The sequence below is a fragment of the Morchella importuna genome (genome assembly GCF_003444635.1).
Source record: "Morchella importuna strain M04M26 chromosome Unknown Morimp01GS011, whole genome shotgun sequence".
Lineage (NCBI taxonomy): Eukaryota > Fungi > Ascomycota > Pezizomycetes > Pezizales > Morchellaceae > Morchella > Morchella importuna.
In genome coordinates, this window is record NW_025763408.1 from 17257 (window position 1) to 34971 (window position 17715).

Below are 17715 nucleotides of genomic sequence, written 5' to 3' on the forward strand. Positions count from 1 at the left end.
TCTTTTGAGGGTAAGCTGTATGTATGTTTAATTATTTTACGATAAGCTGCCTGAGTACTTTACAAGTGGAAGTCAAATCACCTACATGTATAAACAATTAATACTATTGTATGTACAGCGGTGGCTAATAAATCATCGGACGACCTAGCCACAATTTTGCCTGCAAACACGTATTTTGGTGGCGTTCCATCTGATGACTTACATGTATTATCCACCGCTGTACATATCATCAGCATGTATATAGATGTAATTTTACTACATACAACTAAAGTGCAAAAATGAACGCCCGGGTATGGTATTCCCGTCAATGCGTCATGTAGTATGTAATGAAGATGTACCTAGGAATTCGTTATATTACTGTATTCTTTGTGCAATCCCTTCGTTCCTCGCAGCAAAAAGAGAGATACATTAGGCCCACGACAGCGTGGTGATATTCAGAAAACCTAGCTACCTATAGACTGTGGAGACACCAAAATAGGTATAGGAGGGGTCACAGAAGCTGAGGTTCCCGGAGTGGGGGATAGGCTTACTAACGGGTAAAACTTGCCTACTAGCTCCCGGCCGTGAAAGCACGCGAAGGGATATGGTTTAAGTCCGTATCTTCACTTGAACGTAGATATTTCCCAATGTAAATTTATACAGATAAGTGCATGCCTACCTTACCTAAACCCACTGTCATCATCATCATCGTTAGAATAATCATTATCACCACATATACAAATTACAATTGATGAATCCATGTAGATACATGAAGAGTTCTCATCTATAATACCAATAGTCCAGAGATTAGCAAAAAGACAAAAATCCCCCTCATTCAAGCAAGAAAAGAAATCCAATTGCACACGCTCCATGATATTTTGTTCAAAACCCATCATCCTCGTTATTGTCTGCTCTTCCCAGCATGCCCACAGATAATACACCGAAATGCCCAGTCATTATCTAGGGAGTGTTGCTCCTGCAGATTATCCAGACACCTCCTGTGAAAAATATGCCGACAGTTAAACAACACAAGCTCTCCAGCCTCCTCCTCCCCTCGATCTCTAAACTCGTCTCCGTCACCACGAGTATCATTATAGCTTTCTCCCCTCATTTCACCAATATCACTTATTTTTGCCCGACTCTTCCCCCGCGCAACAGCAGATAATGGTCCCTCGGCCATTAGCCTTCGCTCCTCGCGTAACTTCTCTACACGCTTAAGATTTCCTACTCGCTGCTTCTCCCAAGCGGTGTAGATACCACCCGCCGCACCATGGCCCACACTCTTTTACCACAGGCTTCACATGTTTGTGATATTGGGCGCCATCCTTTCTGGCGTAATGTGGCAGCCTCATCAACATGAACAAATAGGTCTTTTTCAAGTAATCGATTCGCGAGTGATAAGATCTGCTCCTCATATAAATATGCCTCGAAAATGCCGCCAAGAACGCTGCGAAGTTCTGAGAGCGAAGGTGAAGCCATTGAAGCGCGGGAGAGGAAAGCTCTAAGAATGTGAAGAAAAGATACAGTTTGTGAGCTTGATGTGGCCGCCAGGAGCGCTGAAAATGTGTCTTGGACAAACAAGCGAAGAGATTGTATAACTTTTCCTTTATCGATTTCAGTTGAGCGATGATCGGCTGAGCCATTGACTTCAATATCAAGGCTTATCATCCCGTCCGCAGAAGGTCTGTTCAGAATTGAGGTGCAATTCTTTGCAATGCGTACCACAACATCCACTAGATCTAGCCATAGAATCTCCTCTGCACTCAAAGGCTCTTCATCTGACCTCCTTTTTGCTCTAGAGGCCTTTATCATTCGTTTTCCGGTCTTCATCTGACCCCGACAAAGCCAGACACCAACTTGGGCATACTTCTGCAGTGATTGTAGAGTCTCTGTTGCTGCGCCTGCACCCGACTGCGACCCATGTACATGTACAGTCGCGCTGAGTATACCGCTCAAAGCTGTCTCCAACGTGTCAAAGTGAGCTATCAATCGGTTCATAGCGTTCCGAATTTGACCTTCTCTAGCCATCAATAAAACCGCCGCATCCATAACCCCATTATCCTCCAGCGCCGGTAAGACCTTCTCAAGGCGAAGATCGCCTGATTGTAACCCGCCGACAAAATCAGACAAGTGATCGGGATCGAATTCGCACATTAACCTAATATATATCTCTACGAATGAGAGATTTGACATTGCTGCTGGCCTTTTGTTGCCATGGTCTTCGTTCACGTCCTGTGGCTCAAGGATCGTACGGAGGTACAGGAACTGATCATGAGTGCGATCTTCAATCGAGTCAAGGAGAACCCCATGGATCTCGGGAACGTAGGTATTGACAACAAGTGCTGTTCGAATACAATCAATATCGATCAGTTGCCGTGCATTCTGCTCAATGACAACTCGGACCTCTTTAAACTGGCGTTCGTTGAGACCACTGTGAGGTCGTAGATAGTCTCCAATGCAATCAAAAACCGTTTCCTGTGATTCCTGGTCTTCGAAATAAGCTTTGATCAGTCTCGCGTAGCGCTTCTCAGAGCGGAATATTGACTTCAGGACTCGATAAAACTTCGCATTTATAAAAAGCTCAACAAGGTCGTCGATATCAGGGGGATGGTATACAGTGAGTAAGTACTCAACGCTGAGTTGACAGTCATCGGCAATATCTTCTCCGGGGTAGTTACAAAGACCGACAATAACACGGCGCAAAGCACTTCCTGATAAAAGTATGAATTGAGTGTATTTCGGCAGATTTCGCCCAATGAACATATCGAGATATATTGTATCCTGTGGAGGGAAATCTGTGGGGCTCATGACTTCTAAAAGTATTTGAACGATGCTTTGTCGGTCTACTGAATGTATGCAGAATATCCGTTCTTCTGATAAGCCTGTTATCCCGCTGTTACTCAGAGACTTAGGCGAATCGTTCAAGAAGGGATCCTCAAATGCTTCATTCAGGGCGCTTAGAAAACTTGATGCATCAAATTGAAGGATAAGTCGAAGATATGGGTAAGACGGTTCAATAGCAGAGTTGTGCGATGTAAGGAATGGTTTATTCATATGTTTTGGCCATTTAATTGCTTTTCCTAAGAAAAGGAAATGATAGATAGCCGCTTTAGCATTTGAAGCTTCGGGCTCAGTAAGCTCTTCTCCGGTAGGATAAACTCGTCCAGTAAGGGTATAGGAAAGGTAAGGGAATATTTTAAGTGCATTAACGGCGTAAATTGAATCCTCGTTTTCGTCCACGCCGTTCCTTAGTAATGGTGCTAACAGAGAGAGAAGATCTATCATAGGAGTAATGTAATCGCCGAGAGCCCGATTCCAGACATAAATCATTGCATCATAGAGATTATGTCTTTTGCAAAGGGTTGTGACCTGGTCAATGTCTAGTGTCCTTGTGTCCATGTGACAAATAATTTCTTCTAATCGACTATCCAGTTCGAGGGATGTGTAGTGTTTGATAAGCGCCTTAACAACTGTCGGAGGGACAGACCGGATTCGACCTTCTAGAATGTGTGGTTCGAGCGTTTCAAGGAAAATGCCCTGAACAGAGCCTTGTTCGAAATGGTCAAAGGCCTCTTCAAACAAAAAGTCTGTAGCACCCATTGCCAAACAAGCATCAAAGCAAACAGTAGCAAGGTCCTGTAATTGATCATTCCCTAAAGGCTCGGTTTGCGATGACTTTCGGTTTTTGCCAAAAGCATATCGCAAAGAAGCAGACATCATCTCCAAAAGCCTTTCTCGCACTATTGGGTGGCGCAAGCCAGAATCCTCGGGCAAACCAATCGTCAACTTTGTAGTTTCTCCAATATAGTATGTTGTAGCAAGACGAATAGCGCCGATAAAGTCTCCGACCTCCATCATTGCAAGAAGTCGATCAGCCCAGTTAGAAAGCGCACCAACAAACAAATCGTACTGACCCTGAATTTGGGTTAGCTTTGGCAGGTAAAAGGTTGGAAGAGACGTACCAGAAGAAACATTCTCCCTTTATAGGTTTTGAAACTATTATAGAAGGCGTCTGCTACGTGTGGATGCATCGAGCTTTCATCGTCCATTCGGTCAACTAAAGGCCCGAGTTGTGTGGAGAAAGCATCTAGATGAAGAATTTGCTTGGGCATCAAATCAAATGTTTCTGTAACCCGCAATGCAATATCTTCCAGTATTATTAATCGTTGCGTAACTGTCAAGACAGCGATTATCTAGATTCAAGTTAGAAGGGCAACCCAAATCTTTACATATTGAGAACGCAAACCTGGCGATTAATCCACTGTACGGCTACAATAGCTTCGTCACACCGAAATCGACTTTTAGGTCGGAATTCTAAAACAGGGGGACGATTTGGATCCTCCTTTTCCTCGGACTCAACAATTGAGAGCTCCAATAATGTCAAAACATTCGACCAGCTATATACTAATCGTGCATTCGACGATGGGTGTGTTGCATCCGGAGCTATGGCAGCCTGTTTTAGTTTCGTGAAAGGATACCAGGCTAGGCAGCCTGAAAGAGCAGAATCGGCCGCAACCTCCTTCGGTCTTGCAGCTTTGTGTTGCGTTTGAGCAATGGGCGTTGTAGAAACCACGACGAGAAGATAGGGTGTTAATAAGGCCACAAGCCCCATTGTGTCTGTTTTTTGTGGAGAGTTTCCTAAGGGTAGGGCGGAAAACCCAAGGACTGAACTAGGCTTTCGAGGACGCCCGGTGGGTGCAATATCCAGGGGATATCGCCCCAAAATCCTAGTTGTTTTCACCACCCTTCTGACTATCCCTAACCCCCTAGTAGCCAAATGTGAAAACCCCATTCCTCTATCATCCCCAGAAACTAAAGCCGTGTGTCGTGTCCCGAGAAATCCAAGATGGAGCACTGAGACACCTTCGACATGACCATCTGCTTTTCGATTTTCAAGTTGGGATAATGGCAGTGGAGGGATCTGTAGGAATGGTTGACTAGGTTTAGATAGTTCCCAAGTGAAAATATGTCCAGAAGAATGGCCTCCTGCAATCGTGGTATGATCCGCAGAGATAGCCATGCCAGTTATAGGACCACATTCGACAGCTACTTCTATCAGGTTTGTCTTGTTTATTACATTGAGGAGAAATCGTACCTTGCGTTCCAGGCCCTATTATAGATTGAAGAGTTTGATTATAGTCGAAAATTAAAATGCTACCCTTAGAAGTTCCTACAGCAATAGTTGCAGAAACGGTAATACATGTGGGGGTACCAAAACTACGTTTTCCGGCTTCTGAAAAGAGTTGATTCTTGATCTTTTTGAGCTTAGTCCACCGAACAACATCCCATGGTGCTGATCCTTCATCCAATGCTCCAAAAGTAATATTCTCTGCTTGGCTACCCGATGAAGAGGATCTCGAATGTGGACTAAGAAGAGCTGGTGAAAGAGCACGAGGTGATTGAGACAACGTCGGAGTCCCAGGTTGCAAGCGAGATTGAAATCTCCTATCAAACGGTCGTAGTGAGGGTGAGGGTGAGAATCTGGATCCAAATGCACTACTGGTGCGTGAAGATGCCACAGAACCCTGAGATCGTGAAAGTCAGAAATACATGTAAACAAGTAATAAAATCCTAAAAGAACTCACATGTACCGAAGGTGTATCGTCAGGGTTAGAGAAAGACGGGGCAGGACTATTTCGTCCATTTGTTGCGTGAGGCAAATGTGAATCTTGGGAATCGGTATGTGAACCCTCTTGTTCTATCTCTTCCCCATCAGAATTCTTGTATGAGTGGAATACAGAGACATTCGCTGATTCTAATCCTCCACTTTCCTTCCTTGCTTCTTGCAAATATTCCAGCACCCTTGATGTCGTTGCTGCTGTCCCGATCGACGCTTCCTCTTTCCCCTCTCCCCGCTCTCCTACATCCCCGCCTGTGTCCTTATTCCCATTCATTCCCATTGTATGCCAATCCTCGTGCTCTTGTACTGTTTCTGCAGTTTCGGTCTGTAGGTTCTGATTACTTCCTGCATGATTATCATTTGCGAGCTCTGAGCTCTCATCTGGTCTCAAGCTCATCGGTGGGGCCTATGCTCAATTCTCATTTCTCAAACCCAAAGCTTCAATCCTGAGGAGGCTGAAGGCTTCCCCTACTGTTACTGTCGCAGATGCCGATAAAATAATACCAGTCCAGCGTGAGTGAGTTCAAGGTTGTAGCTATCTTGAAATCCAAAGAGCAAGTCCTCCTAGGTAAATAACCGTGTGATGGCCCTATGAACAGTTGTGCGAAGTTCCAAGCAACTTTGAAACCGCACTGCAGCTGTGCGACGTTGCCATTGTTCTGAGATATACCTATGATAGGCTAACATATATACCAGCCCTAGCAATTGTGTTGTGTTGTGGACTCTTCTTTCTACGAGCTCTAGCGACCAAGCTTTAATACCAACAACATAAGCTGCCCAAACAACAACTACCATCAACAATGGAAGGAGATCTTGTCGGCCCTGCAATTCCACCCCATATTCTTGCCAAGCGAAAACGGAAGGCTGAGGAAGCTGCTGCTGCTGCTGCTGCCGCTTCAAAATCACCACCAACGGAGGACCCAGATAGCAAGAAAAGGCGGACAGTTGGTCCAGCGCCACCTCCAGCACCCCTCAATGAACGATCCTCTGGATATCCCGACGATGATGATAATAATGATAGCAGTAGTGACGACGATATAGGACCGGCTCTACCACCAGGCGCTGGTACGGAGGTAAATAATTTCTTTCTGTCTCATGTAATTTCGAGCTAACTTATATAAGGTAGATCAAGAACTCGCGGCGCAACGGCGTTTAGCAATGTTCGCAGAGGCCCAAGCTACCAAAGCGGACGATTCTAAGCCGAAGCGCGACGAGTGGATGTTGGTACCACCGAAGTCAGAGGATTGGGCATCAAAGGTTGACCCAACAAAATTAAAAAATCGAAAGTTTCAGAGCGGGAAAGGAGCTAAAGCGCCCCAAAAAGCTGGTAGAGATAATTCTTTATGGACAGAATCGCCAGAAGAACGCCGTAAACGACTCAATGACGAGGTCATGGGGATTAGAAAGCCTGCAACCCAGGGAGATAATACAAAGAAGCCAAGTATCAGCGCTGCTGAGGCTGAAGAAACTGCCCGTAGAATCAAAGAGTATAATGTGAGTGCTCTAGATCTATATCTTGCACCTAACGAATCCTTATAATATTTTAGGAAAAAAACCGGAATAGGTCTCTATACGATCAACACAAATCATCGGGGAGTATACGTGAGAAAGAGGATAATCCAAGCGCTCGAGCCTTCGATCGTGAGAAGGATATCGCTGGAGGCCGCAAGGTTGGGCATCAGCAAAAGAAGGAAATGTTGCAAAGAGCTGCACAGTTTGGAGATCGGTTTTCTTCAGGCAACTTTCTGTAATCACTTTCAATTTCAATTAGTTATATACTTGCCTTCAACCTTTAAAAAAGTACGAAAGATCTACAGAGCTAGTATCAACCTGCTCCCCCCAAGTATATATTAAAACACTAAATACTTTTTCGTCATATACCGATAGGAGGAAAGTCTTGGCAGCTAACTACATATAAAATATCGAGGATAGAACGGCTTCCTCATAAGAAATATATGTCGCACATAAGAAATAGCAAAGCGAGGGGATATATATGACCCAGAAATCTTGTTATGATTTTACGGACTATGATTTGTTAACGAGTGATTTCCCATGATGTGCGAGCAAGATTGCCATCACAGTAAATCCAGTCACAGAGCATCACTCGTATCCCCCGTAGTTTGAATTAAAACAAAACTAAAGCTACATACAATTGGGCGCATTTACGTCAGAGTAGTACATGGAGCGCCCGAGGCGAGGCTCAAAATATATTCAAGGTGCTTCGTTCTCGTTCACTTCTGTTCTTGTCTGTCCTCGAAGTCTGACACCATGTAGTGCCATCTCTCAGGAAATACATATACATACAGTAACAGAAATGTGGGTGGGACTACTACTATAGTATTTGGCAATGCCATAGAACTATGGTATATAACACTACCGCATACTTCGTTAAAGCACGGGGATAAAACGGCATTCTCGCGCAATGCTGTACTAATGCGATATCAGATTCATCCTATTTCTGATACTGTATGTTCCGTCCCAGTCACGAGTATCACATTGGCCAACCGGTTGGCCAATTGTTTAACTTGCCGTCTGTCAGCAAATATTGGTTATTAATTAATGTTTCCTGGGACTTGATAAACAGTCACTGATCTTCTGTCTGGTTGGTAAATTTCTACCGGGATGTGTGGGATTGATATAGAAAACTGTCCTGTAAATGAAAAATATAAGAGGTCACCCACCAATGATAGCCCATTGGCCAATAATCACTACATGTAATATTTGCGACATCGACTGGGACGGAACATATATACACAAATCCTAAATCGACTTAATTCGATACATATATCTCCACATTTGGTATCATCCACAAGGTCAAATCTTTTATTGTTTATCAAACTAGTTAATCGGAAATTATGTTACCGTTACATGTATATTCACTACATGTAGCTATACATGTATCTATACCATATTAGCTACCGGACTTGTATTACATACATGTAATTAGATGATTCTATTCGTGATCATGAGCTCGCGATCGAGGAGAAGAGCTAGAAGAGAAAGCGTGGCCCCTAGTCCCTCGCTGAATAAAGTTATAAACATTGAAGCTATATATATACTAGTACATCGTAACATGTAGCACTTTCCTAAGCTACATGCACATGCTTCCATTAGTCACCATAGCTTCGTTCCCAGACTGTTTTGTTGTCGCACTGCGTGCAACAAAAGCAAACACAGGCTGGGCACGAGACTAATCAAATCCCGAATCCTTGGTACTGCTTAGGCTACATGTAGTTTGGGCTATGTAGCTTCCCCCAAGTGATGCCCCAAATTTGAGTTTATAGTAATGGGACAGATTAAATAGCACCGCTAGTAAACATCATGAGGAGGAGACCACAAAACCTCAAGGATTTGTAAAAAAGAAAAGAAAGAAAAAACAGACCTAAGCGTTCCATATAGCCCGTTGCGTACATTTACACAATTACAAAACTTGTAATATCCCATATTATTAATATAATAAGTTCTTTTATAGACGCCTCCAGTATCGCTCACCGTACCCGGATACCCGGCCACTCATGTTCACCCATGGCCAGATGTTGATGATCAATATATGTACATACTTGAGAAGAGGCATATATTAGAAGCCGGTTACAACGTACTGTAATCCTTCTATTACTAACTATTATCAATTGACCCATTATGGGCTATCCGATTGGCCAATTTCAATAGTCAGTGTTTGTGACTAGCTGGGAAACCGTACCTCAATACCGCTAGGTCATTGGGAGGTTCGGATTTTTCAACTGCATCAATTTAATGAGCCAAACCTTTAACTTTGGGCAGGCTTAGCAATCCCATACAAACGAGCGTGCACGGTACTAGTCCCAATGTATCATGACTATATTTCTAGTATCATAAAGCCAATTAGTTGTTTAGACCGTGAATAAATGGATGAATCCGTTGTTAATTGGGGGCGTCGACCGTTCTATCATGATCAGTCACTCGTGCCTTGTGGCGATCCGCCCCACTATTCCTCATTCAACCTTCGTCAGTTTTGTGTGGCAGGGGATCCGGACACCAAAGGGTTGTATCTTAGATCTCTGAATACCGCGATAACCCCCGCAACAGGTTCATGTACTCTAGAGAGAGTACTAGAGTAAGTACGAGCCTACATGTATGTACTATTCTATGCAGACTTGTCACACAGCATCCCCGGTGCCAAACTCCCGGTGCGCAAACCCCGCTTGATCAATTGAGTTAGCTACGATCCTGTTGCTATCGATACAACAGACCGAAGGGCTCACCGATTCCCGTTCTCGGATTTCGGGACGTTGCACCCAAGGCATAGGTACGAGTAGTCTTACAACTCCGAAACAGCCGCAACATGCGAAACGCACCCTTCCGCGTGAGACGAGTTTCCCTTGGGTTACAGCTATGTAGAGTAGAGTACTCTACGTACATGTACTAATTAGTGATGTTTCCGGATGCCGATTATCGCAACATTACTGTTGAGACAGTTATGTATGTAATTTACATACAGGCGCGCGCAGATAGATACAAATGCCAACTTCTTGGCTATAGGCGTGTAATATCTACACCTGTTACAAACCTGCTGTTGCTCGATCGATATGAGAAGGAGGCTGAGACGCGTGGCCGATTAGGTATTTCCAGGTTTTTAAGTCTTGGCATTAAGCCTACATGTAGATAGGGGCATATTTGTGTACGGTGCCGTACATGTAGTTAGCTGGTTATGAACCCTCATAACTACATGTTGCTCTTCATTACTTACATGTAGACTAGCAGGTACATGTAGGGTACTTTACCTGTGATGTAACTGTTCTCAAGAGAATCCCCACGTCCCCTTTCGCTTTTCGATTGGCCCAGATTTTCCCAAGTTAGTGATCCGGCGGTATAGAGACTCCCAAGAATTTCGTCAAGGAAAGCAAAACCCCCTGTACTCTACCTACTCGAGCTAGGTACCAAGTCAGGGACTCCCAGATTGCCATGATCTTTAAATAAGTTCCAAGAGATGCCCAAGCTACTCTACCTCCCAAGCCACAACCCGTTTTTCCTAATTGCCGAGGGCACTCCCACGTCTTCAAAACCAGTTGTTCGTGCCTCAAAAAATACATACCTAGACTTTGTATGCGTGCTGCAGAATTGCATCAGGGCAACTTAAGCTGACATCGTTTTCTTGTTCGTTGTTTCTGGCATCTTTGTCATTGTGTTGTATTTCTTTTCTTTTTTTCCCTTCCCTTTTTCCCTTTTTCTAAACTAGTTTACAATCGAATCGATATCCGATCACTCACCGTACCTCTTCTCCTTTAACATTTACTATCGTTCATTATTTTTTTTTTCTCGACTTTAGTGATTTTTCTTTTCTTCTTTCTTCTCCTCCTTTAAGTCCCTCGTTTCGCTTCGATTTGTCCGCTTATCCCAATATATTTCGAGATGACCATTATACCCATTCCACCACGATCAAAATTCTCAAAGCGTGCCGATGAATGGGATGACGGCGATAATTGGCCTGGTAGTAACTGGTACTGGAGCGACGTACGCTTTTTCTCCTCTCTCATTGATACACAGTATACTGATCATAGTGTATACATTCGTACCTATAGGAGGCACGGAATATCAAATACGGCGTTTTGTTTGGTATACTGATCCTCGCCTTCCTGATAATCATGGGGATGTGGCTCCACGCGGACCGGAGGATGAAAGCTGGGAACGCACCACTGCCATACCACAGAGTACGTTTCTCCCATATCCAGTTCGTGCGTGGGTTCGCATGAGCAATACTGACGCCTATATTGTTAATAGTGGCTAGTAGCCCGTCACCGCAGAGCACAATGGGAGCCACAACTCCAGCAGCCAGAGCAGCAGTTCAGCTTTTACCAGCACCAGCAGCAGCATCAGCGGCAACAAGAGACCGACTACTCCATGCACACTGTTCCGCCACCAGGTATGATTTGCGTGGGGTTGAGATTAGAGGGGTAGTTGATATTGTGGTCCAACTTCAACTTGTAGTGGTTATGGTTGAATGTGTGGTTGATATAAGGTGACGCTAACTAATGTTGCTTGCTTGCGTGCAGCTTACAACCCCAACTACGCCCAGCCCCCGGTCTACACCGGCGGTCCACCAATCGGCGCATCAAAAGTCGATCCCTCTCAACATCCCGCGAACCAGATGCAGAGCCAGAACCCGTACTACAATAGCAGCGCCGGTGAAGGGAGCAGCAGTGGAGGGCCAACTTATCCCCCACCTGTGGGTGCTCCTGTGTATCATGGGCAGCACACGCAATAAGATGAAATGACATCGAAGTAGACCGCTAGCTTGGAAATGGTTGAAACCTCACCTGGAGCTGGAGGGTAACATACGAAACAGCACCAGGAATTAAGGGAGAGGTGATGGGAGGGCTTATTTGGCTGAGATTTTTCTTTCTTTTCGGTTTGGTGCATTTGATATGGATGGCAGGAAATGGGGCTTGGAGGCGGTGTTGATCTTTGTTTATTGGCTTTTTTTTCATTGCATTTTATTGTTTATTTTACACCCCACCTTGGTTCTGATATTAGCTTCTTTTTTCGATTTCAATTTTTATTGCCTTTTTCTTCTTTTTTGTTTGAGCGCATATGGACCAGCTAGAACTTCCCCGTCTCTCTTTCTTTGTTTCTTGGCAGGTCGTGACAACCTGCTTTTTATTTTTCCGGGACTGGATTTCTCAGAGGAATAGGTACTACTTTGACTGGGGAGGAACGCGTACGGAGGGTTGTGATATATCTGCAGCGGTTTCTTTTTTTTCTTTTTTTTTCTGACTGCGTACATTTCTTTCCACATATCATGCTTGGTCATTGTTGCAACTCAACGGGCATGTAGTACTGCGTTCACTATCGTTAGCTCACTCGAGACCTTATTTCCTGTTTTACAAACCAATTGATCAATCCGATCAGTCCGGTCGCTCGGATTATTAAATTAAAAAAATAAAAACGTTGTAGACAAGCAAATTAAAGAACCAGACACCATTATAAAACGCCTAAAAAGAAAAGGAAAACTGGTGGGAAAAGAAGGGAACTTTTCGAAAAAATCATCCTGAAGAGAGTGTCCCCTACTCGATATCCATCGCATCAGGGTCCCTCTCACACTCAAATGCCCCACCATCTATCACCTCACTATTTATATTCACATTTGCCCTTGTTTCTTCCGCCTGCTTCTTCCGTATTCTTTCCCGGGCTTCAACGATGGCCCTTTTCACGTCGTCCTGCTCCGCCGACACCGTAAGCGATGTCGGCACCGTATAGAGTACCAATGCCGTACTCGTCCCGGCCTTTTGCGGTTGCCGCATCTCGCCGCCGCCGCCGCTACTTCCCCGTGCAATATCATATGGTACCCTTGTGAGCTTCTTCTCGATATCCGGAAGGAACACGATTCCCTTCGTATCCTCGTCCTCGTCGCTCGAGAGCTCGTCATCAAGGTTATGCACAAACACCACATTTGAGTTGTCATTATCGACCTCCATACTATCGTCATCCTGTTGCGCGCGGGTAATAGTAGTGACTGGAGCAGTCTTGTGTAACTGCGCTGTTATATCGTTCGATATTCTTAGCGTGCCATCGGGGTAGATAAGATAGCCAGTGGCGGTGGTAATAGTACCTCGAGCCAGGTTGCTGTGATGCTTCTTCTCAAGGTGGATGCTGAGCATCGCGAGCTTCTTGGAGAGCGGCTGTTCAGCCTGGAGGTCGTTGTCGTCGCCTGGGGGTCGTTTCCGCCCCGTGCATGGGTTTGCAGTCCAGTCCATTGTCATGCTATGGCATTCGGGATGCTGGATGCTGGATGCTGGATGCTAGTTATTATGTTTTTGCAATTGGTGACCTGCGTCGCTAGGTAGGAGCAACTTGGATATACTGAGGTAGATGGGAGTTGTGGGTAGGAATAATCTTTACTTATGACATCGTAGGAATTTTAAACTCGACGGGGTGGTGCGGTCTGGAAGCTTATGGAATGCACTCGATACATCCATGCAATACCTACATGTACCTACATACCTACATGTGTACATGGGGCGCTACTCTATGTAGGTACCTAGAACTACATGTATAGTACATATTGTACTCGCGGCCAGCAACAAGAACCCGAATATGCAGCTGCAAGTCTTTGGTGTATTTTTGACTTCTACTCCAATGGAAATTGCAGATTAGGACGTGCATTTTCGGGTTCTTGTTGCTGGTCGCGAGTATATCCCTTCGTTCGTCAGAGCAAAATCGGAGACATATTAGGCCCGCGACGGCGTGGTGATATTCGGGAACTCTAGCTACCTATGGACTGTGGAGACACCTGAAAAAGGTATAGGAGGTGTCACAGAAGGTGACTTTACAGCAAAAGGCTCACGGAATGAGGGTTAGGTTTATTAACAAGTAAAAGCAGCCATTAGCGCCTGGTCGTGAAAACACACGAAGGGATGTAGACCCAAGGGCATTAGTTACAAGTACATGTATCTCTAGTGGATGATATTATATGACTTACAATACAATGTATACGTAGAGTACTTACATACATGTAGGTAAGTACTACATGTATGTACTTATATCAAGCAAATCTTTTTATGATTGAACACTACATGTATTCATGATCGGGAGTATCAAACTTAGCACCCGAATCATTTAAAACTTTCCTTTCCCCTGCCCGCCCAGTGAAGATATGCATAAGACGATCCATCATAAATCAAGCAGTATAAAGCCGCGTGTAAAAGACGCGAGAAGAAGCCGCAAGATATTTCAGTTTACCTTGAACACGCCTCCCAGACAAATAAACCATACACCTATGGAAAAGAAAAAAATGAAAAATGAAAATAGAGAAAAATGAAGCTGAGACCAAACACCCTAGCCATTCACCTTTCCCTATTGTGTGTAAAGAAGTGCCCGAAACAATAAATGAAATGAATAGAAAGGGAAAGAAAAAAATGTGGTATCGAAGCCAAGCTTTGTAGCTAAGAGGTGCTGCATGGTTCCCTCCCGTAGATAGATCTCACCCAAAGATTTCGGTTTTGTAGGTAGAGACTTTGGGGCCAGAAAGAAACGTCAAGCCCGCAGTAGAATGTCATTAATCACTTCTTAACAAGCCCCGGACCGAATCAAGGTAATGGGTGGGACACTACTGTTGATGCTGCACGGTCTGGTTTTCCATCAATGAGGAGACAAATACCCCAGAAAAAAAGATAATGGAATGGAGAAATATAGAATGAAGACAGCGCCCTATACAGCCAAACAAAAAAACAAAAAACGAACGCCAACACCTTCACACACATAATAAATAAATAAAAAAGAAGGAAAAGAAAAAAAGGAAAGAAAAAACAGGATGATATATCATCCCTCATTAGCAACGTGGCACTTAAGTTTTAATATCAATGTGTCTCCGGTAAAGGCGCTGGTGTAGCTGCGGGTGTGGGTCCTTGCACGCTTGGAGTGACCGTTCTACTCGGAACTGCTACCTCACCAGCCTCCAAATCCCTTGGTGTTGGTTCACCCCGACCTCTCCTGATAGATGGTAAAGATACACCGCTAAATGGATTCCTTAACCACCGATTCCTCCTATCCCCGGTTTCTTCTAGTCTGTTCTGGGCAGATGTTGGAGCCATGCCCCTGCCGCGATTATCGCCATTACCATCACTGTTTCGACCCGTTCGCCCTTCACTCCCATAATATGGTGCCATAAACCTCCCCGGGCTGAACAACATCCGTCTATGGAATGGCGGCCCTATGTATGCATCTGGAGGGGCTGCTACCGGTTCCCTCTCTGTATTTTGTCTCCTTGACCTTCTCGAATCATCGTTTGGTTCCCCCTCCGGCCTAGGTTTCGGGGTGTAATAGTCCGCTTTACACAACGGACAGCATGCACGCCGACTAGTAAGCCAAGGATCGATACATTGTGCATGAAATGCGTGGCCGCAGGTGAGCCCACGGATTTCATCGTCGTCGTCGATGGTGTCTAAACAAATTGCACAAGCGTCGCCGACATTATTGAGGAGTTCAGGATTAACATGGTGGTCATCATCTTCCTCAATATCGTCGGTATTATGTTTCGGATCAACATCAGAGATCTCGGACAAGCGTTTATTTTCGTCTGCTGATGTATCTGCGTTGGGTAAGACTGAGCTACCTGCAGATTGTTCTTTTATTAATGCGGGAGGAACAGGAGGGGCTGCTTCTGCGGAGGCCAAAACTTCCTTGAGTAGCGCGGGGTTTGCGTTTGCGGACTGGGTTGAAGTGCCTTCAACCGGGGATATAGCGGCCTCTACTTGCTTTATGCTTACAGGTCTGCTGTTTGGAGCTGTTTTAATACCTCCCTCTGATGGAAGTCCCATTCGTTCCCGATGTGCACGCCAAGTTTTGTATTTAAGTGACGGGAACCGTTCGTTAACCTCATCGGTGGTCATAAGTTTCTTTTCTCTGCGTCGCCGATGCGGCCGGGGCATGGTTTGTAGGTCGACGGGCTCCTCCTCACCATTCGCGCGGGCACGTTGACGGGCATTGTAGCGGAAGCAGTATTTGACGCCGACGATAATCCTAGATTCACGAACTCGGTTGGCCGTGGCGCGCTGCACCCACAGAAACAGAAACCTACCAAAGATTTGTAAATACAACCCCAAATCCCAGAGCAACAAAGAAGAGTAAGGGCGAATTTGTGGGTCCGCCGCCGCCACCACCACCACCACCACCACCGTTATTGTTAATGGGTGTTGGAGTAGTGGTGGGGGTAGTGAGGGCGGATGTAATGGTACCCATGAAATTGCTCGTTAACGAGCTTGTTGACGACATCGTATCGAGGTGATTAAGGGAGCGATGAGAATCTTAGGAGGATGGCGGGGAGTTGGGTTGTTTTAGTCGTTTTAGGCTCTCATATGAGGCTGACGTGCCAAAATGCAACCAACAGGTGAGTAGTTGATTTAGGTGATTAGGTGATTAGAGGGAGAGGAGGTGGTGGAGGTGGTGAAGGAGAGAAAACAGAACCTCTTTGTGGGGGCCAGCGACTTATTGAAAAGGATCAAAAAAAAATTACAATTAACAAAATATAAAGAAAGGAAAAAAATAAAGAATAAAGAGCCGATAACCAAGCAGGTGTCTATGGTGTGATTTTGGGGAGATCGGAGTAGAAGCAGGTAGGATACATACAAAAACAATAAAGGGCGGGTGACTCGTGGTGAATATATCTCGAGATGGAACGGGGTTTTCTTCTTATTCAGGTTTCTGGGCGGTGGATGAATGGATGGATTCAGCCTTCCCAGCCGCCGAATGTAGAAGATGATGATGAGGTCTTGTTGGAAACAGCCAGCAGCAGCAGGCAGCGAATACCCGACGTGACAACAGTATGTAACAGTAACAGTATGGTGTGGTGGGCTATGATTACGAGTGTGAACCCAAAATCGCGTCTGTTTGCTTGGGGGGGGATGAAGGATGTAGACAGATGGACGATATCACGAAGTGAAGTCCGAAATCTATCTTACACTTCCCACTCCAAACTTCATGCGTTAAATGGGGAGGTGTGGGGTGGATACATACATGTATCTAGAGTATGTAGAGTTTCGATCCCTTGTCACTTCTCGTTGAATACTGGGCATTGAGCGATCAATCAAGTCAAAACCATCTCTTTGAGCCGTGGCTCCCCAGAGTAATGCACACCTAATTTTCTAATCCAAGAACAACAACCCCTCTGACCAACCACATGTCACATCAAGTGTGCAAGCTAAGGCCGGGTCAGCTGCAAGGTTGCATCTTGGTCTGGGATTTGATCTATTTTCAGCCATAAATACCCAATTCGAGAGCGTTCAGATCCAATGCGTACTACTCTACTCCAGGTGCGGTGATCTCTCATACAAATCAACCCTGTCCCCATCACGTGATATCAGATAAGGTATTGTACTTTACAGTCGTGAACCCGGCTTTTGTTGGCTTCTACTCGTAGCTTTATAGCGTTTCCGAACACGACCAATATTGCATGACATACGAAAAAGCGCCAAATCCACCTTTTTGTATGTCATGCAATATTGGTCGTGTTCGGAAACGCTATAAAGCTACGAGTACTAGCACATTCGCTATTAAACCAGGCTCGCCGTTGACCCAGAAATGACTGTAACGAGGACGGTCTCTCAACTTTGCGAAAACCCCAAATTCTAATTGTCTGGCCGATT

The 17715-nt window shown here is 45.0% G+C and overlaps 5 protein-coding genes across 5 annotated transcripts; 2 read left to right on the forward strand and 3 right to left on the reverse strand.

Annotated features, from left to right (window-relative positions):
• Window positions 1-1203: 1203 nt before the first annotated feature.
• Window positions 1204-5996, reverse strand: LAJ45_04435 (uncharacterized protein; the record flags this gene model as incomplete). Its single annotated transcript, XM_046114015.1, has 5 exons — window positions 1204-3894; window positions 3942-4172; window positions 4226-5025; window positions 5075-5504; window positions 5565-5996. 5 exons carry the CDS (start codon window positions 5994-5996, stop codon window positions 1204-1206), a joined length of 4584 nt encoding a protein of 1527 aa, XP_045972537.1.
• Window positions 5997-6399: 403 nt separating this feature from the next.
• On the forward strand, window positions 6400-7350 carry LAJ45_04436 (uncharacterized protein; the record flags this gene model as incomplete). The annotated part of the gene is made up of 5 exons (XM_046114016.1): window positions 6400-6672; window positions 6722-6856; window positions 6924-6968; window positions 7019-7093; window positions 7147-7350. 5 exons carry the CDS (start codon window positions 6400-6402, stop codon window positions 7348-7350), a joined length of 732 nt encoding a protein of 243 aa, XP_045972538.1.
• A 3637-nt stretch (window positions 7351-10987) lies between these two features.
• Window positions 10988-11840, forward strand: LAJ45_04437 (uncharacterized protein; the record flags this gene model as incomplete). Its single annotated transcript, XM_046114017.1, has 4 exons — window positions 10988-11089; window positions 11158-11286; window positions 11357-11498; window positions 11629-11840. The coding sequence occupies 4 exons, from the start codon at window positions 10988-10990 to the stop codon at window positions 11838-11840; spliced, it is 585 nt and encodes a 194-aa protein (XP_045972539.1).
• A 532-nt stretch (window positions 11841-12372) lies between these two features.
• LAJ45_04438 (uncharacterized protein) lies at window positions 12373-13329 on the reverse strand (the record flags this gene model as incomplete). The annotated part of the gene is made up of 3 exons (XM_046114018.1): window positions 12373-12412; window positions 12644-13112; window positions 13185-13329. 3 exons carry the CDS (start codon window positions 13327-13329, stop codon window positions 12373-12375), a joined length of 654 nt encoding a protein of 217 aa, XP_045972540.1.
• Window positions 13330-14931: 1602 nt separating this feature from the next.
• LAJ45_04439 (uncharacterized protein) lies at window positions 14932-16345 on the reverse strand (the record flags this gene model as incomplete). The annotated part of the gene is made up of 2 exons (XM_046114019.1): window positions 14932-16093; window positions 16152-16345. 2 exons carry the CDS (start codon window positions 16343-16345, stop codon window positions 14932-14934), a joined length of 1356 nt encoding a protein of 451 aa, XP_045972541.1.
• Window positions 16346-17715: the final 1370 nt, after the last annotated feature.